The 21,325-nt window shown below is 41.4% G+C and overlaps 1 protein-coding gene across 4 annotated transcripts in view; it reads right to left on the bottom strand.

The window, feature by feature from the left end:
• Positions 1–16,234: 16,234 nt before the first annotated feature.
• Positions 16,235–21,325, bottom strand: part of smarcc1a (SWI/SNF related, matrix associated, actin dependent regulator of chromatin, subfamily c, member 1a) — a 223,774-nt gene continuing 218,683 nt past the window's right edge. For all 4 annotated transcript variants that reach the window (XM_041189167.1, XM_041189168.1, XM_041189166.1 and 1 more), the window contains one exon: positions 16,235–19,379. In XM_041189167.1, the coding sequence (XP_041045101.1) occupies positions 19,306–19,379 (74 nt within the window). In that variant the 3' untranslated portion in view covers positions 16,235–19,305. The remainder of the gene's footprint in view (positions 19,380–21,325) is intronic.

Raw genomic sequence — 21,325 nt, forward strand, 5'->3', positions numbered from 1 at the left:
TACACTTGGAGAGGCAGGGATTAATCAAAGACAGTCAGCATGGTTTTGTCAAGGGGAGGTCATGTCTGACCAATTTAATCGAATTTTTCGAAGAGTTGACTAGGTGTGTAGATGAGGGCTATGCATTTGTAGTCTACTTGGACTTCCACATGAGAGACTGATAATGAAGGTAAGGGCCCTTGGGATCCAAGGCAATTTGGTAAATTGGATCCAGAATTGGCTGAGTGGCAGGAAGCAGAGAGTGATGGTTAAGGGGTGTTTTTGTGACTGGATGCCTGTGCCCAGTGGGGTTCCACAGGGATCAGTGTTGGGTCCCTTGCTGTTTGTGGTATATATAAACGACTTAGACTTGAATGTAGGAGGGTTGATCAATAAGTTCTCGGATGACACGAAAATTGTTGGGGTGGTAAATAGTGAGGAGGATAGCCTTAGATTACAGGAGGACATAGACAGGCTGATCAAATCGTAGCAAATGGAATTTAATCTGGATAAGTGTGAGATGGTGCACTTGGGCAGGACAAACAAGGGATGGGAATACATGATGAATGGTAGGACCCTGGGAAGAACCGAGGATCGATTGGTGTGCACGTTCACTGGTCCCTTAATGTAGTCGGACAGGTAGAAAAGGTGGCTAAGAAGGCATATGGGATACTTGCCTTCATTAGCCAAGGCACAGAATATAAGAGCAGGGAGGTTATGCTGGAACTGTATAAAAGGCTGCTTAGGCCACAGCTAGGCTATTGCGTGCAGTTCTAGAATCAGCATTATTGGAAGGATGTGATTGCACTAGAGAGAAGGCAGAGGAGATTTACCAGGATGTTGCCTGGGCTGGAGAATTTTAGTTATGAGGAGAGATTGGATAGACTGGGGTTACTTTCCCTGGAGCAGAGGAGATGGAGGGGGGACATGATTGAGGTGTATAAACTTATGAGGGGCATAGATATGGTAGATAGGAAGGTGGTGGTGGGATCAATAACCAGGGGGCACAGATTTAAGGGAAGGGGCAGGGGTTTAGAAGGAATGAGGAAGAAATTTTTCACCCAGAAGGTTGTGGAAATCTGGAATGCTCTGCCTTAAAGTGTTATAGAGGCAGAAACCCTCAAACCACTTAAGAAGTATTTGGATGTGCACTTATGATGCCATGGCATACAAGGCTATGGGCCTAGTGCTGGAAAATGGGATTAGAATAGTAAGATAATTGTTTGACCGGTGCAGACCCAATGAGCCAAAGGGCCTTTTTCTTTTGCTGTAGACCTCTATGACTCTATGAAGGCCGTCTTAAATGCTTGCTGCATCTGCATGCTTGCTTTCAGTGATTGGTGTACAAGGATACACAGGTCCCTTGTACATCAAGCTTAGTTAGTATTTGGAAAACAGACTGTCATGGAAGACTATATTCTGGACTTTAACAGAGTACAAAAGGCTGATGAAGTTCAACTTGGGGGATCCCTGGATTGATACTAGTGTTTAAATTACTGGATTGTGCTCAGGTGTATCATATCAACAAGCAAGTGTTCCTAGCTGACATTCAGTTCTTAGAGAAAACTCTATTGGATCCGATGACTGTTGCTTTAAAAAAAATTCCTCGGGAAACTAAGCATTTGCGGAAGAAACAAGGATTCTGCTGTAACACAAAGAATAGAAGACTTATTGGCGGTCAGATTTCAAAACATTCCTGAGATTGAATGCAGGCATCAATGTAATGGAAGTGTTGAAGATGGACAGAACGATGATGAAAGCACATGTAGCAAATCTGGTTAGACTAAAAGATGAAATTGAAACAGTTATAATGAGGAAATATATTCCATAAATGTCCATTTGGAAGTTTAAGTTTAGAAAATGTTGCTTACATTTCTACCCTTAGGTAACCCAAAGGACATGAAGCTAGTTATCTTTAGTAATGGTTCATGTGCTTCCTAATGGGTATTCTGATGCAACTGGATTCATAATATTTCTCATGGGTGAGAATAGGAAAAGTTGTCTTACAGCTTGGGAAGCTAATAAAATGAAAAAGATTGTTAAAATTATTTGTTTGAAGTTTTGGTTGTATGCATAATTTTTATTCTATTTAAATCAAGAGAAGAGAATTTGGTATTGGCCTATTAATTAGGTGTTAATTGTATTAATTAGACACTCACCTGTGCTTATATATAAGCTGAAAGAGTGGTTATTGTGTTGACATATGATATGCAATACATGTCTGTAAATAAAAGCTTGTAAGGGTATAAAGACTAGGGTCCTGTGTTCTATCCTTCCTTACCTGGATATCCAAGTTCAAACATCCAGGTCATTCCTGCCTAGTTCTTCCCTGTCTTGTTCTCTCCTGTCCAGTTCTTTCTCCTCCAGTTCTCTCCTCTGCTATGGGTATGAGAATCAAAACTGATATTTAGATGGGTGACTGAAGGACCCCTAAAACTTTCAAACACAAAATTGCAGGTGATACACAATGTCAGAAATATCATTTGACTTCATCTGTACATCTTCCACTTGTCATCTTGGTTTTCCATTCTATTTATGTCCTTCTGTCAGTTTTCTTCAAGTTGGTGTTGCCTGAAAACAAGAAGTTTGTTCCTGTTCCCAATTGCAAGTCATGTATATGAATTCTTTAATTCTGAAAAAATTGAACAAGAGGCAAAATAAATTCCCTTCAAATATTTAGGCTGCTACAAGTAATTTTAAGGGACAGAAAATCATGAGGGCTCAAAAATGGTCAGTTGATGCCAGATAGAATTACAACGAATTCACAAAAGAGAGCAATCCATGCAGCCCAACTGGTGTATGTGAGTGTTTATAACCACAGGAGCCTCCACACACTCATATTAACTCTTCCCAAACCATTCTTCAGATATTCATATTATTAGCAAGGTCAGCATTTATTGCTTATCCCCAATTGCCTCAGAACATGTTGGTTGGCTTTAGTATTGCTGAAAAAGAGACCTGCCAAAACTTTTCATCTTACACTCTTCAGGACACTTTGCATCAATATAGGAGGAAGACCGCAATTTATATTTATGTGAAGAGAGTGCTGATGGCAAGTGGATTCTGATTGGTAGAGGTGTTGCCATGGAGAATGCATCAGTCTATATTGGTATTCCTGCAAAGTTTCCTGAACAGTGCAAGATAAAAAGCTTCACGCCTCTTTTTTCAGCAATACTCAAGTTCTATACTACCGAATGTCTAGTTGATGGGCTTTCTTCTTGAACTGCTACAGTCTTGTCTCACAGTTGGTTGCACTCTCATTTCTGAGTCAGAACATTGTGGGTTCAAGTTCCACTCTTGGACTAGAGGATAAGAATCTAGGTTGACACTCCAGTGCGGTACTAAGGGAGTGTTGCACTGTCAGAAGTGCAGTTTTTCAAATGAGATGTTAAACTGAGGCTCCATCTTGTCCTTTCAGATGGCTGTAAAATTTTTCATGGCATTTTAAGTAAAAGCAAGAGAGTCAACCCAATATTTCAATCAACATGACAAAAAAGCAGATTATATGGTCATTATCACATAGCTGTTTGTGGGAGTTTGCTATGTGCAACTTGGCTGTCACCTTTCCCATAATGCAGCTTTCAAAAGTATTTGATTGTCAAAGAAGCCTTGGCAAATTGTTGCAATGCATCCTGCAGATGCACTGTGCAAGTGAAGGAGTGCGTGGATGTTTAAGGTGCTCAATGGATTGCTTTGTCCCAGATGGTGTACAGCTTCTTCAAATATTATCGTCCAACATCTCAAAACAAAGCATCAGCATCCACGTGTACGTTGATGACACCTAGCTGTACCTCATCACTATCTCAAACATATCAGGCTGCTTGAGCGACAGTGCAGGTTGAGCAGAAATTTCCTCAACTAAATATTGGAAAAATGGAAGCCATTGTTTTCAATCCTAGTCACAAACTCAGTTCCCGAACCACCAACTCCAGGCCTTTCACTGGCAATTATCTGAGGTTCCACCACATATTGGCAACATCACTAAGACCACCTATTGTCACCTCTACATCACCCAACTCTGCCCCGTCTTAGCTCATCTGCTGCTGAACGCTCATCCATGCCTTTGTACCTCTAGATTTGACTATTCCAACACACATCACGAATGTGCAACCTTCCACATTCTACCCTTTATAAACTTGGTCATATAAAACTCTACTGCCCATGTCCTAACTCACACCAACCTCAGTCACTCAACACCCCTTTGCTCGCTGACCTACATTGATTTTGGTTGAGCAATGCTTTAGCCCTTTGTTTCAAATACCTCCCAAGGTTTCACCCCTCCCTATTCTGTAATCTCCTCTCATCATCTAACCCTCTGAGGTACCAATGATCCTCTAATTTTGGTCTCGTTTTTAATCCCTCTGCCATTGGTGGTTGTGCCTTCAGCTGTCAAGGATCTAATGTCTGGAATTCCCTCCTTCGACCTTTCTGCCTCGCTCTCCTCCTTTAGGATAGTCCTTCAAGCTTATCTCTTTGACCAAGCATTTGGTCACCAGTTCTACCATCTCACATTGCTCAGTGTCAATTTTTTGTTTCATAACATTCCTCTGCATTGGCACATTCCATTATGTTAAAGGCGCTATATCATCTCATGCTATCTGAATCTCATGGGGAGGTGGTCAGACTCTCTCCTGTTAGAGATGGTCATTATTTGGCACTTGTGTAGTGCAAATATTACTTGCTAATAATCAGCCCAAGCCTGGATGTTGTCCAGGTATTGTTTCATGTGGGCATGGGCTACTTCATTACTTAAGGAATTTGAATAGAACAGAACAATCTGCAACAATTAACAGGCAGACTTACAACTGACATTATGATTGAGGAAGATCACTATTGTCTTCATTAAATATAGTTGGACCTCAGACACTGTCCCGAGAAGCTTTTGCAGCAAACCCCTGATAAATGTTAACTTCAGTTTTATTACAGCTCCTTGGTACCACATTCAATCAAATGCTATTTCAATATCAAGGGCAAACATTATCATCTCACTTCTGGAATTCAACTTTTTTTTGTCTTTGTTTGAACTAAGGCTGCAATGAGGTTTGGAGCTGAATGGTCTAGGCAGAAAGCAAACTGAACATAGGTGAGCAAGCATTGGTTAACCAATTATACTTAATTAGCACTATTGGATGAGTCCATCACTTTACTGATGTTTGGGCTTAGCCTAAATAGCCAAGTGGTTATGGTACTGGGTTTCTAACCCCAAGATCAAGAGTTCAAGGTGCGGAAGGGGGTCGGGAAGGAGGAGGACCTCCTCGTGAACCTGCTCCTGGGCCTGGCCAAGTTGGCCATTAACAGGTCCAGGCAGCGGGCGATCGACGGGGGAGTCCCGCCCGATTGTTTGTCCCTCTTCCGCGGCTACGTTCGCTTCCGGATGTCCCTGGAGAAGGAGCACGCGGTGTCTGCTGGCACTCTCGAGGCCTTCCGTGCTCGGTGGGCACCGCGGGGACTGGGGTGTTTTGTTGACCCCTTTAATCACATTTTGATTTAAAGTTTGTAAGTTTCCTTTAAACTTTGTTCTTGGTTTTACAACTGACCTGAATTAGGGGCTGTGCCTGATTTATCCCAATTTTGTTGATTTGGTTTTCATTTAAAAGATTATCAAGAGTTCAAATTTAAAAGATTTAAAAGATTATCAAGAGTTCAAATCTCACAACGGCAAACTATGAAACAACGTAACTTCATCTGAAACAGATGGAAACGGGTTTGTACTCAAAAGAGTTACTGATGTTTGGGAGTAAGCTAATGGGTCAATAATTACTTGGATTGGATTTGGCCTGCCTATTGCAAACACAACATACTTGGAAAATTTTCCACATTGCCAGGTAGATACCAGTGTTGCAGCCATACGATAACCACTTGGTTAGGGGCATGACTAGCTCTGGAATACAGCTCCTCAGCACTGCAGTCAGCATACAGCTTTTGCTGTGTCCAGTGCACTGATCTGCTTTGTTTTGATATCACAGTGATTCAAATTGGCTGGAGGTTGGCATGTACGAAGTTGGGGATCTTGGGAGGAAGCAAAGATGGGTCACCCACTTGGCACTTCTAAGGTGAGCTTTGCAATTTACACTCATGCTGGATTCCACTAAAGTTAAGGAAAAAGAAACTTATACAGCCTCCTAAGTTCTTAGATACATAATTGGCCAACATCATTTGTAATAGAATGTAGCAGGGCTCAGAACTTTAATCTGATCTGTTGTGGATTTCCTGAACTCTATCTATAGCATGCAACTTCAGCTATTTAGCATTCATATCTGTGAACATCAGGTTGGTTATCTGACTTGCTGGTGATGGAGGACTGAAATATATGGTGGACCATGAGGTTATGGACGGAAATAAAAAACTATTCTGTGTCTGCTGATGACCTCCAGTGGCTCATGGACGCAGTTTTGAGCTGCTAGATCTGTTCTTAATCTATCCTAATTGATCTGGTGGCAGATCCAGATGATCAGTTGTTTAGAAAGAAATACAGAAATGTAGATTTCAAGCATTACTTGAGGCAATATTGCCCATGTTCACTTGCTATGGAAGAGGATATCTGAAAAAGTCACTTTTAATCAGTTAATTTCCAGATTTAAAAAAAATCCAAATTTCCCAATCCCATGCCAATATTTTTAAAAATTCATTCATGGGATTTGGTTGTCGCCAGCATTTATTGCTCATCCCTAATTGCCCTTGTCAGAGGGCATTTTGAGTCAACCACATTGCTATAGGTCTGGAGTCACATGTAGGCTAGACCAGGTAAGGATGGCAGATTTCCTTCTCTAAAAGGACATTAGTGAACCAGATGGGTTTTTACAACAATCATTTCATGGTCATCATTAGACTTTTAATTACAGATTTCTATTGAATTCAAATTCACTACCTGCCCTGGCGAGATTTAAACCCTGGTCCCGAGCATTACCCTGGGTCCCTGGATTACTAGTCTAGCAACAATGCCACTATGCCATTGCCTAACCTATAAAACCTTTTGTTTTGATTTAGTTTTTAAAACATAAAATTCAAATTAATGTTTAAGTAATTGAAAACTAATTCTAAGAAATAATTAATTAAATAACAATAAAAAGATTTTTAAAAATGGCTTTGTGAAAAATACAGGCATTTGGTCTATCATCTTCACTTTGGTAATTTATGAACAGACTCTCTCCCCTATTTGTCTGAAAGTTGCAGGGTTATTATACATAAAGCTACTCAGCATGTCCATTTATGTGGCCTCATTGATACTGGCAGCTAAGCAGCTGTGTCTCAGTAAAGAGCTAAGGATAAACTGGAAACATCTGACCATGGATTATTTCTGACTGCTCTTTTTCCTTCCCTGTGGGGTTGGGTAATTAATTAAATTTGTTCTTCAGCTTAACTGTTTGTAAAGATGTAGCATTTAAGTAAGGAAACTCAGCGTTGTTAAGTTGAGTCCACTCCAGGAGCAAGATCACAACATTAATTAACTTGTATTTCTTCAGTTAAAACAAGTGTATTCAACCCGGAAAAAAGTGTGAGGTAACGGACTTGGGAAGGGCTAACAAGGCAAGGGATTACACTATGAATGGCAGGACCCTGGAAAGCACTGAAGATCAAAGGGACCTTGGTGTGCATATCCACATATCCCTGAAGGTAGGAGGGCAGGTAGATAAGGTAGTTAAGAAGGCATATGGGATACTTACCTTCAACAGCCAAGGCGTAGAATACAAGAGCAGGGAGATTATGCTGGAACTGTATAAAACGCTGGTTAGGCCACAACTAGAGTACTGCGTGCAGTTCTGGCCACCACATTCTAGGAGGGATGTGATTGAACTGGAGAGAGTGCAGAGATTTACCTGGATGCTGCCTGGGCTGGAGGGTCAGAGCCATGAGGGAAGATTGGATAGGTTGGGGTTGTATTCCTTGGAGCAGCGAAGGCTGAGCGGGGACCTGATAGAGATGTATAAGATTATGTGGGGCATAGATAGGAAGGCACTTTTTCCATTAGTAGAGGGGTCAATAACCAGGGGGCATAGATTTAAAGGTAAGAGTAAGAAGGCTATGAGGGGAGTTGAGGAGAAATATTTTCACCCAGAGGGTGGTGGGAGTCTGGGACTTACTCCCTGAAAGGATGGTTGAGTCAGAAACTCTCGTAACATTTAAGTATTTAGATATTCACTTGCGTTGCCATAGCCTCTAGGACTTCTAAGATGAGCTTTGCAATTTACACTCATGCTGGATTCCAAAACATCAAAGATAAAGACACTCATACTGCCTCCTAATTTCTTAGATACATAATTGGCCAACATTTGTAATAGAATGTAGCAGGACTCAGAACTCCAGGGCTATCGGCCAAGCACTGGAAAATGGGATTAGTGTAGTCAGATCTTTGTGGACCAGCGTGAACATGATGGGCCGAATGGCCTTCTTCTGCGCTGTAAACATTTAGGAATCTATGAATATTTCAAGCTCACTTGCAGAGATCGTGGTTCAGTTGGATTTTGGAAGAATGAGAGGTGATCTTACTAAAACACATAAGAGCCTGAGGGGACATGACCAGGTGGATACTGGGATGCTGAGACGGTGTTTCCCATTATGGGAGAGACTAAAACAAGGGGCAGGCTGGGGGTGGAGGGGGATGTAGTTCTAAAATACAGGGTCTCCTATTTAAAATGGAGGTGAGGAGAATTTTTACCTGAGGTTGTTGGTCTGCGGAATTCTCTTCCCCAGAAAGCAGTGGAAGCAGGGTCATTGAATATTAGATTGACTCCCTTGTCAATCAAGAATCTAAGGTAATAGAGGGTAGACAGGAAAGGAGGCACAATCTGGTCAGCCATAAGGGGCCAAATGGCCTACTTCTACACCTGCTCTTAATTCTTGTGATTGCCATACGCTTATCAGAAGGTCCTCTTATGACCTGGTGCCTAAAATATGAAGCATGGAATGCAACGTCAGCTTAGAGTCAAGTGTTCTTTGTCCAGTGAAACTTAAAGCAAGACAGGCTAATTAAAGAAAGTCTTACGAACATTTCAGATGAGGAAAGATATTTACACCTTAATTCATCCTTCCATGCAAACTCAAACTCCCACTTTCATTGTTGCTGTTAGGGGTATGTTAATGCTGTGATTATAATACTAGACTAATAATTGAGACAAATCCAGATCTCTTCATGGGTCACCACCTTGCTGTGATGGAGAGGTTTATGTGCTCCAGCAATCTCTTGAGCAATGCCATCAGGAGCTTCTTCTTGTAAGGCCACTCAATGGCAAGGGCGGGGTGAGGCGCTAGACAAATTTTGGTTCATAAAATCCTCAACGGCAGAACAGGTGAAGGAAAACGGTATCCATCAGCAGCTGAGAAGGCAGAAGGTGACTGCAGCATCAAGGTGGTCCCAGTCATTGTGGCTCAACACATCAGCAAAGTCTGACCACCAACCCGTCAATTCGTGTGAAGGTGCCCAAATCTCCACATTAAACAAAGTCATGTGCAGGCTTCTACCAAGGTCCATTTGCCAGGTCCTGTGGTGATTAGGAACCTGGGAGTCCCCAGTCAAGGATTTGCACAGGTGCGCCAAATGCATGAAGGTTGTTAGACACCTGTGCTGAGACAGAGGTATCTTTGGGCAGCATCATGTGCGATTGAGCAGTCCTCTTCCGGATACCCTCTGCTCACCCCAAATGGTGAGGCAACTAGAAAAAGTGCCCTAAAAATAGGCTCTCACACTTTACCCTGGCTGGGGAAGCACACCCTGTGGGATTACCATCTTTGCAGTCAAAACTTTAAATTTTGCAACTTAGAATGTTAGAACACTCATGGAAGAAAGGCCATAACACGTAAGCTATCAAGGCTACAAATTGACACTGCCGCCCCCATTGAGACTCATCTTCCAGGGGAAGAACAGCTTAACAAGCAGGGGATACACCTTCCAACGGAAAGACCAACAGTGGCCTGCATGCCCACGAAGTTAGTTTTGCAATCCAGAACAGGATCTTGGATGCACTGCCAGAACTCCCCCGTTGTATAAATGAAAGGCTCATGACACTTCATCGACAGCTCAGCCATAATTAATATGCCATCATCAGCACTTATGCTCTGACCTTTGACTGTGAAGATGTTAATGAAAAGTTCTACTCCGACTTTGATGAAGTCCTCACTGCCATCCCAAAAGAAAAGATTATTCTTCTATGGGACTTTAATGGCAGGGTTGGCTGTGACTAATATCTGGAGAGGAACCATTGGGAACAACAGGGTGGGAAAATCCAATGCAAATAGTGTCCTCCTGCTGAACAAATATGCTCTGCCTAAAGCCTATAATTCCTATTGCTTGGAAACATTGCAAATAGCAGGAAGTGGTCATTTGGCCCTTTGAGCCTCCTCCACCATTCAATAAGATCATAGCTGTTCCTCTATGTCAACACCATACGCCCAAGCTCTCCCCATACCGCTTGATGCCTTTAGAGTCCAGAAATCTATTTTCTTCTTAAATATATTGTGACTTGGCCTCCATAGCCTTCTGTGGCAAAGAATTCCATAGGTTCACCACGCTGAGTGAAGAAATTTCTCCTCATCTGTGCTGAATGGTCTACCTTGTGTCCTAGGTCTGTGACCCTTTGGTCAAGACCTCCGAGCTAGTGGAAACATCGTCCCTGCATCCAGTCTGTCCAGCCCTGTCAGAATTTTATATGTTTCAATGAGATCTCCTCTCAATCTTCTAAACTCCAGGGAATACAGGCCTTATTGGCCCAATCTCTCCTGTCATCCTAGGAGTCAGTCTGGTGAACCTTCGCTGCACTCGCTCTACGGCAAGTATATCCTTTCTTAGATAAGGAAACCAAAACTGCAAACAATTCCTCAGGTGTGGTTTCACCAAGGCTTCGTGTAGCTGCAGTAAGACATCCTTGCTCCTGTACTCATGTCCTCTCGCAATGATGGTCAACATACCATTTGCCTTAACTGCTCGCTGCGCCTGTGTGCTTGCTTTCAGTGATTGGTGGACAAGGACACCCAAGGCCCTTTAGTACATCAATATTTCCCAATTTAAATAATACTCTGCCATTCTGTTTTTCCTATCAAAGTTGCTAACTTTACAATTATCCGCATTATACTGCATCTGCCATGTATTTGCCCACTTACTGTCTACAACGCCATGAAGCCTCTTAACACCCTCCTCATCGCTCACATTCCCACCAAGTTTCATTTCTTCTGCAAACTTAGAAATATTACATGCTTTCTCCATGGCAATGCCTCAACCAGAATCAGAATGGACAGCCATGTAGCAGAAACAATTTAATGGAGAGAAGTGCAAAGTGATACATTTTGGTAGGAAGAATGAGGAGAGGCAATATGAACTGAAGGGTACAATTCCAAAACAGGTGCAGGAACAGAAAGACCTATGCACAACGTGCACAAATCGTTGAAGGTGGCAGGGGAGGTTGAAAAAGTGGCTAAAAGGCATTCAGGATCTTGAGTTAGATAAATAGAGGCCAAGAATACAAAAGCACGGAAGTTGAGTTGAACCTTTGCAAAGTGCTGCTTCGGTCTCAACTGGAGTATGACATCAATTCTGGGCACTGTACTTTCAGAAGGATGTGAATTTAGAAAGGACGCAAAAAAGATGAGTTAGGTTCCAAGGATGAAACAGTATTACCTGGATAGATTGGAGAGGCTGCAGCTATTGTCCTTGAAGATGATTAAGAGGATACTTAAAGGTGTTCAAAATCAGGAGATGTCAAGGCAGAGTAGAACTAGCAAAACTGTTCCCATTGACAGAAGGGTTGCCAACCCAAGGACAGATTCAAAGTGATTGGTGAAGGGCCAAATGGAATACCAAGAAACCTTATATAAAAAAAAATGCAAATGTTCACAAGCTGGAATTTATTGCCCAAGAGAGTATTGGAGGCAGATTCAATTGTGGCTTTCAAAAGGGCATTTCCTCCTAAAGAGGCTATGGAGAAGGGCCAGAGAGTGGGACTAGCTAAATTGCTTTTGCAGAGGGCTGGCACAAACTCCATGAGCTAAATGGCCTACCCATTCTATATTACGATTTCTACATTCAAAGGGTTTCATGTGTAAAATCATTGCAACAAGATCCAGACACAATTTCATTTACTGACACACGATGACCTGCAGATTAGGCATGTCTTTCAATATGTCAAGACTACTCTGCTTGAACAAAATAGCTCTCCTTGTATTATATGGTCAGAAATTACAACCCCTTGCCCTTTTGAACAAGATGAAGCTGCAATTTCAGGGCTGATACCAGGTTGCCTTTTATGGCTTGAAAAATCAAACACAGTAATTTAGAAATTCAATACTTGCACATGATTCTTAGAGCCAACATTCATTATTGCAAAGAAGGGACATGTATTAACATAGCACACACCATTACCTTAGGGCTTTAGTGATTTATAGTCAATTACTTTTTTAGTGCAACAAGATAGCGATATATGTCCAAGTCAGGATAGTATATGGCTTGGAGGTGATGGTTTTCTCGAGCAATTGCTGCCTTTATCCTTTGGGGTGGTGGAGGTCACAGGTTTAGGAGGTATTTTCAAAGAAGTCTTGGCGAATTGCTTTGTGTACCCTGTAGCTGGTATACATTTTTGTGAAGAATGCACATAGCTAGGTGTTAAGCAGCTCAAATCTCTGGAGTAGGACTTGAGTCCACACACTCAGTAGAGTGCTATCACTGAGCAAAAACTGACAAAAAATGTAATTAAAAGCAGAAAATGCTGGAAAAACTCAGGTCCGGCAGCACCTGTGGAGAGACAAACAGAGATAGCCTATTCCAGCACTTTGTTTTTATTTCAGATTTCCAGCATCTGCAGTATTTTGCTTTTATTTTACTGACAAATAACATGTTGCACAATTCCTTTCCAATTTCTCTGCTTCATCAAGATTGGTGAGAGCGTAATTCCATCGGCATGTAATAGATACCTTGTGTGTTCTGCAAAATTCTAGAAAAGGAATATCAAAATGATGTCCAACCATGATGAAATTCATTGCAAGTCAGAACTTTCCCACATACACCTGGTTTCCACTTGGAGGATCATTAGATAGGTGACCAGGAGCAATACTCCTCACTAGCTCAGGAGTGCCAAAGAAAGATGGAACAACTTGTTTGATAATTGAAGCAATTATATCAAAAGGTAGTTCTCTATTCTTGTTATATTTGACAACAGTCACACATCTAAGGGAATGTTTTTCTTGTTACAATGACCAAAATTTCCTTACTTTGTGCTGAAATCTCAAAAAGCTCAAATTTGCTTAAGTAGCTTGAGGTTCTTTCAGGAGCTGAATGCAGGCAGCTTATGAATAGAATGTAATACTTAAGTATTGTGAAATTGCATTATTTCCACTTCATTCCAAAGAACTTATTCAGGCAAAAAATACCTTTAAAATTCTTTTAAATGATGTGGGCATCACTGGCAAGGCCAACATTTGTTGCCCTCCCCTAAATGGAGGTAGTAAGCACCATCTTGAACTACTGCATTCCATCTAGGGCGGGTAAGCCCAGTGCTGTTATGGAGTTCTAAAATTTTGATCCACTGATTTGAAGGAATGGCGGTATAGTTCCTAAGCAGGATGGTGTGTGGCTTGGAGAGAAACTTGCAGATGGTTGCACATCCCTAATTGCCCTTGAAGGTGGTGGTGGTGAGCTGCCTTCTTAGGCCACATGGACTGCAGTCATTCAAGTGCATTCACAGTGCTGTAAGGGAGGGATTTCCAGGATTTTGATCCAGCGACAATGAAGGAACTGTGATATTTTTCCAAGTCAGGATGCTGAGTGGCTTGGATGGAAACTTCCAGGTGGCGTATTCCCATGTATCTGCTGCCCTTGTCCTTCTAAATGGGTAGCAGTCATGGGTTTGGAAGATGCTGTCAAAGGAACCTTGATGAGTTGCAGTTTATCTTGTATATTGTACTCACTGCTGCCATTGGTGGAGAGTGTGAATGTTTATTGTGGTGAATGGAGAACCAATCACGAGGGTCACTTTGTCCAGGATGGTGTCAAGCTTGAGTGGCTGGAGCTGCACTAATTCAGGCAAGCGGAATGTATTCCATCACACTCCTGACTTGTGCTTTGGGGAGTCAGGAAGTGAGTTAGTCCCTGCAGAATTCCTAGCCTCTGACCTGCTGGTGTAGCCACATAATTTATATAGTCAATAGTAACCCCCAGGATGTTGGAGGATTCAGCAATGGTAATGCTATTAAATGCCATGGGGAGATAGTTAGATTCTCTCTTGTTGGAGACAGTCAGAGCCTGGCATTTGTGAATACCACTCGCCACTTATCATCCCAACACTGAATGTTGTCCAGGTCTTGCTGCAAATGGACACAGACTGTTTCAGTATCTGAATTGTTGCAAATGGTACTGAACATTGCACAATCCTAATCCCACATCATCAATTCTGAGCCTTATGATGGAGGGAAGATCATTGATGAAGCAGTTGAAGATGATTGGGGCGAAGACTCAACCCTAAGGCTGTTCAAGGATCAGGGGCAGGGGCTGGGACATCTGTCAAAATGAGCTCATTTTTTTCTGTTTGTGGTAGAAAATGGTATCCAATTTGGATGCTTTCTGGAAGTAATTCCTATTGCAGTACTATCCCATCATTAAAGATGTATTTTCCTTCCTCTCACATACACATCTTGTCTAAATCACTTTTCCCACTGCTAATTTGGCAGGATGATGACTGAAAACTTCTTCAGTGCTTCTCTCTGCTCCAGTCTAGGCATCCTCCGTTATATTCCCCAATATTTCCACTGTTGACTCTCAAAAAGTAGCAACCAACCTTACATGGAACATACATCACGGAAACAGGATCAGTCCATGCTGGTGTTTATGATCCACTTAAGCCTCCTCCCATCTTTTCTTATCTAAATCTACCAAGGTAAATATCTATTCCCTTCTCCCTTAAATGCTTGTCTAGCTTTCGCTGAAATGCATCTTCACCATTTGCTTCAACCACTTCAGGAGGCAGCAAATTCCACATTCTTATCACTCTTTGGGTAAATATTTGCTTCTAAATTCCCTCTTGGATTTCACGGTAAAGGAGTGAAGCTACAGACTGTAGTGCAATACAATGCTGTTGCTGCTAAACTCCCAGTATCTCATGGGATGTCTGTCTTCAAGCTGCTGGATATGTTAATCTGTTTCATTTAAAGGCAATGGCAACATCATAATCTCGCTCAACACCACAATAGATGGTGCCCCCTTAACAATGAAGATAACTTCATCTTCTTGTCCATCTATATTTCTGAGAGGTCAGATAATAAGAACAAGGTAACACTTCAATGTTTGCTCTCTCAACTCACGAAGGTTCTTCAGCTCAAGTCACTTGTGCTGGAAAATAATGTGCCCAAAAATAGAGTACAATACATTTTTAGTAATAGTCCAGCAGTTCTGATGCTTATATTCAATGAATGACCAGACTTTTTCAATTTAATATCACAATTTGCCAGAAACACTATCTGAATAGATGGCCCAGTACCATAGATATTGAGCTATAGTACCGAATTATGACTGAGCCATGCAGAATTTACTTGAAACAGAAAAAATTGCTGGGAAAAGCTCAGCACGTCTGACAGCATCTGTGGAGAGAAAGACAGAGTTAACGTTTTGAGTCCATATGACTGAAGAGTCATACGGACTTGAAACGTTAACTTTCTCTTTATCTCCACAGATGCTGTCAGACCTGCTGAGTTTTTCCCAACATTTTTTGGTTTTGTTTCAGATTTCCAGCATTCGCAGTGTTTTGCTTTTATCTCAATTTATTTGAACTTCTTTAATTAGCAGAATATATAGAATTAATTCCTATCTTTTAAAAAGCAAGGATGCGCAAGAAGGGTTTACATGCTTTGTCACCAGGTGGAAAATTTTTGAAACATTCTGAACACGTACAGTCTCTCAAAAGAAAATCCAACTAATGCTGTCCAAAGAATCCTCTTTGAACACGATCAGATGGCTAATAGACAGAGTTCCAGTATAAATGAGCATCCAAGCAGAGAATTTAACCTATGTTATACTTCTGTATTACAAGTGCAGATTTCTCCCATCTGGAACAGACAGACACAACTGTTGAAAATTCTCCCAAACTGGTAAAGCAAAACTGATCAGTTTGGTCAGATGAGGGCTGTTCTCAGCTCGCAGTGAGATGAAGGAACAGAAACCATTAATTGTTCTGCTGGATGAACAGTTTCAGTCGAGAGAAGAAGAAAACATACATCCACTGTTAAATTTACTGATGTCCAAATAACAATGAGTTTTAATAGATATCAAGAGGACATTATCTATCTTAACCAGCTATTGCTTTTTAATATTAAACTTCTACCACTTGATCACAAGTACAAAGGCAACAATGGCTCATTTTTGAAACGTCCATATCCCTTTGATCAATGCATTTCAAATTCAAAAACAAATGGCCCAGATATACATAAAAATTCTAATAAAGTCCCAGAGATTTTTTTTGGTTTAAATTTCACAGGTAGAATAGTGCACCCAAAGTAAACACCCAGCTAAGTTACCAAGTCACTGGGGGATAGGGCACATTGAAGAGAGCAAAAGAGTAGGAATGACTGAAAGCATTGTTAAAATTATATTATGGATTGGTAGGAAGCATATTCAGGTGCACATTGAACCATGTGTGAAAAAAAATGTTGGACCCCAGTTGTATTTGTTAAAGGCCTGCAGACTGGTGGCTATAATCCTGCCACTAAGAGGAGCCTTGGGCAGGGCTGTGAAAGAGAATGAAAAGCAAAAAAAACTGCTTCCAAAGCCACTGCATTCAGCAGCATTGGAAAAGCAAATCTACTAGGTTTTAAGAACACCCACATGCATGCACACACCTCCTGAAACTAAAGGAAACTAACTGATGGAATTACAAATAATCAAGGTGCATAATTGTGTAATTATTGAATGTCTTATAAACTGAGAGGAAGGAGATAGAATGGGAAATAAAAGAATGAAGATATTAAATGTCAACCATGGGATCCACGCACATGCTGCTTTCAGGTATACCTTTATACTTCAGCCATCATCAAGACGTTAGAAACACTGCATCACAGACATGACTACTGCTGCTCTTTCAATTATCAAAAACTGCAATTCTGTCAGAGCAAGTCTGAATTTTTTAAATCTTAAATTAAAAATAAAATTACCTCTTCCTCAACTATTTCCTCATGCCTTTTATTTGGAACAGCACAGCTGACATACAAGTCAAAACTAGGATTCCAACCATGATCTCCTTGAAGACCAACTCTTTGAAGCAGCAGCCACTGATCCACTCTAGCTCATGATCCTCTGTAGCCCAACAATGTAATCAAAAGATGGCATTACACTTTCCCCAACCTTAGAGAAAAATACAGAATGCTTGAATAGAATAAGAAATCCCGATGCTGCTTCCTCTGATATTTGCTGAATGAAGCAGCTGAGACCAAAGCCCAAATCCTTCCAGCCAGTGCAACAGCAGAAGTAAGATTTGCTGAGGCTCAAGTTCAATTCTCCAATGCAGCAGTGCCACAAGGCTAAGTGCTTGGTCCTTTGTGTATGAAATAATAGCATGCAATGACTTCCTGCACTAACTAGATCTCTCAGCAGTGGTTTCATCAGATCTGTCCGCAGCAGTGGGTGGTCTGCATTACTTGGCTCACTGCCTGTAACTGAATATACATGCTACAAAAAGCAAGGTATTGTAGATTCTGGAAATCTGAGCATAAAAAAAAATCTGGTAATATTTTCCAGTTCTGATGAAAGGTTACAAACCTGAAACGTTGATTCTTTTTCTCCCTTCACAGATGTTGCCTGACCAGTTGAGTATACAGCACTTTCTCTTGACATACGTAGCATATTGTTCAATTACACACTAATCAGTGTTACTCTCCAATAAAAACAGGTTATTTATATTTTTGGCTTTCCTGTAGCAATTGAACTTGTGTCTTTCATTGCCACACTTGTCCCAATATCCTGTTTCAGTGAACATATAGAAGGCAAATCAGCTCTGATTTACTAAGAGGATCCAAGCTTTCCGCCTCCATTTAACCATGAAGCTGTGAGGCTATACCAAGTTTAAAAAGAGGTTAACATTAAATTTTCAAGTTGCAGACATGAATGATCTCAATGTTCCAATTAGGGATTTGTCCAACATTGGACAATGTTGTAGCAGCCCTTTCCAAATCTCCCAGCCCAAGTAATTTAACCATTGATTTAGAAGCCTCAGCTCAGATAGGATCAAGTTGCCTGAGCCATGGATATAGTTCAGACACTCCTGTGATACATCATACTGCAATCGGAGACTAAGCAATTCAATCATCCAAATACGAGCGGCCCTCCAAGTGGACTGATTCCATCCCACTTTTCTCACCTGTAGGCCCCCACCAGGTCTGATACTCCATGTTAATGAACCTGATTTCTCTGGTATGTGTAAATTCGAAAATTGAAAAAAAAGTGAAGTGCATGTAGTTCTCTATATGGTAACTGTATAGGAGTGACCTTCAAGCACCTCACTGCTGAAGAAAAGCCACAGCCCTGAGCTAAATATGAGTACTCCAATCATAAGGCCTCTGTGAAATCTAACATCACTGTTATACGTTTGCTCTGTGAACCACAGCTCCACTATAAACCAGAAGTCAACATAGGAAATCAATGGCCAGACCAAAATGCATTCCTTTACTAGCTAGTTTTGTAAACTAACAAGATATTGCCGATTGAACCAGTAGATTAATCTTTAACCTTAAGAATTGTATTTTGTAATACCCTTTGTGTAGAGTGCTCCAGGGCCAGACAGTGCTTTCAAGTGGGGGCAGGAACTGAAAAGTGGGAGAGGGAGAGAGAGGAATAAAGAGAAGGTCCCTACATAAAACTTCATCAGTTGATTAAAATTGAAATTAGACAGGCAGAAAGGTTTTGCTCCTCCAACAACGCCGCCTTTCCAGTCAATAGCCGATACATATGCATGCCAGCTGAAAACTGCTGCAGATTTACAGAACTGCCTACTGGAGGATACACTATCATGAATGAACTTCCCTGACAAATGAGGGAGACCACAAAGGAGGTAGGGTAGAAGCAATCATTTGCCATGAAACCCACAAAAGACAGGGAGGTAGACAAGTAACCTGATGGTGTTTCTGGAAAAAGTGACTACAATGTATTTTATTTTTTTTTTTTGCCAAAGAAATTTTTGTCCTCCAAAAAGAAAACTTGACTGCAATAAAAAGGGGGAGCAAAAATAAAATGGGAAGGCAAGCATTTGCAATTCAGTGTCTTCAAGAAGGGAGGTAGCTGGACAGAGTCTAGGAGATGGTTGCTTGGGTTTCACTGTTTAAGTCTCCTGAGTGTATCAGGTGGTTATATTCCATTCATACAGGTTACGGCGCTGCAGGAGTTTTTGCTGTTGTTGTGGGCACCACCACACTTTCTGGCTGTACAGCTGGGCCTGGATCTGCAAAGAAATACAAGATTGATAAGCTTTTATGTGCAAAAAGGTCACAGATTATGTTCTGAAGAAAAAGATAATTTGCCTGTTGATCACTTCCTTCCAGGATTCCAACCATACTCTCTTCCAGTCTACATCCAATGCACAGACTGCTCAGTTTAACATCTCATTGGAAGGTGGTACCTTTCAGCACTCGTTCAACACAGTTTATATTACTTACCTCCTGGAGTGATGGAATGCCAAAGATGTCTGACGCAGACAACAGGGTACTAACAAGGAAGCCAAACTGATGCTTGAAAATTAGGAACAACTTAGGTTGCATGAGTCCTGGCATCAAGTGCCAGGCAGTGACCATCACCATCAAGAGAGAATCTAACCATCTACTCTTAACATTCAATGCCATTACCATTGCTCAAACCCCCACTAACAACATCCTGGGGATTACAAATGATCAGAAACAACTGAAAAAGCCATATAAATACTATGGCTACAAGAACAGTTTAGAGGCTGGGAATTGCATAACGAATAGTTCACCTCCTGACTCCTCAAAGCCTGTCCACCATCTACAAAGGCACAAGTCAGGAATACTCTCCATGTGCCTGGATGAGTGCAGCTCCAACACGCATGAAGATCAACACCGTCAAGACAAAGCAGTCCACTTGAATGGCACCCCATCTACCACTTTAAACATTCATGCCCTCCATCACCGACACACAGTGGCAGCATGTGTATACCTTCCACAAAACGCAATGCATTCACCAAGGCTCTTTTGGCAGCACCTTCCAAACCCGCGATCTCTACCACCGAGACAAGGATAGCAGATGCAAAGGAACACCACCACCTGCAAGTTCCCCTCCAAGCCACACATCATCCTGACCTGAGATATATCGCCGTTCCTTTACTGTCGCTGGATCAAAATCCTGGAACTCCCTTACTGTACCTACACCACATGGACTGCAGTGGTTCATAGAGGCAGCTCATCATCACCTTCAAGGGCAATTAGGGATGGGCAATATATACTGGCCTAGCCAGCAATGCCCACATCCCGTAAACAAATAAAAAGTCATTATGGTTCAGGGTCGCATTAAAAATGAGCAAGGTAGGAGTAAGGGAAGTCAGGCAAAACAAATGAGTAACAGAGAAGAACAAAGAGGTAAACAATATAAATAGGGTCAAAAGCAAAATTTGTTTTTGGACCTGATAAATATTCATTCCTCAACCATCATTACTAACAACTAACATTACCAAAAGCAAATTAACTCATTATTCATTGTTTTTTTGTTTGAAAAATCTTGCTGTGCACAAAATGGCTGCCATGACTATCTGCAAAACAATTGTGACAACATTTCAAAAGGAACTCATTGGTCATGAAGTGCTTTAGGACCTTCAGGATGTGAACACAGTTTAGTAACTGGAACTTCTCTCTTTCCATGATAAAAAGGTAAGGCATTTGCATTTATAGAGTGCCTCTTGTAATCTAAGGGCAAAAAAAGCACTCCATAGCCAAATGTTTTTAAGTGTCACCACAATCCAGGAACCATTAATGTAAAGTGATCAGACTTAACTATTCAACTGTGGAGGCCACAATAGCAATCACCAAAACTAGAATTTTAAAACATGCGCCTAGTACATTCAGTCCTTCAAATGATCCTCCATGAGCCAGCAATTCTGAACCCATTCTCCTGCTTGGTCCTTCTAATGCCATTGACTCCAGTTTTGCTGGAGCTCCTTGATACCATATGCTGTCAAATGCTGCTTGATGTCAAGCGCAGTCACTCTCACTTCTGAAGTGGAGCTCTTTTGTCCATGTTTGAATTAAGGCTGGAATGAGGTCAGGAGCTGAGTGACCCTGGCAGAACCCAAACTGAGGGTCAGTGAGCAAGTTATTGCTAAGCAAGTGTAATTGATAGCACTGTTAATGACCCCTTTTATCACTTAACTGATGATTGAGA

Source organism: Carcharodon carcharias, chromosome 6 (genome assembly GCF_017639515.1).
Source record: "Carcharodon carcharias isolate sCarCar2 chromosome 6, sCarCar2.pri, whole genome shotgun sequence".
In the NCBI taxonomy this organism is placed as follows: domain Eukaryota; kingdom Metazoa; phylum Chordata; class Chondrichthyes; order Lamniformes; family Lamnidae; genus Carcharodon; species Carcharodon carcharias.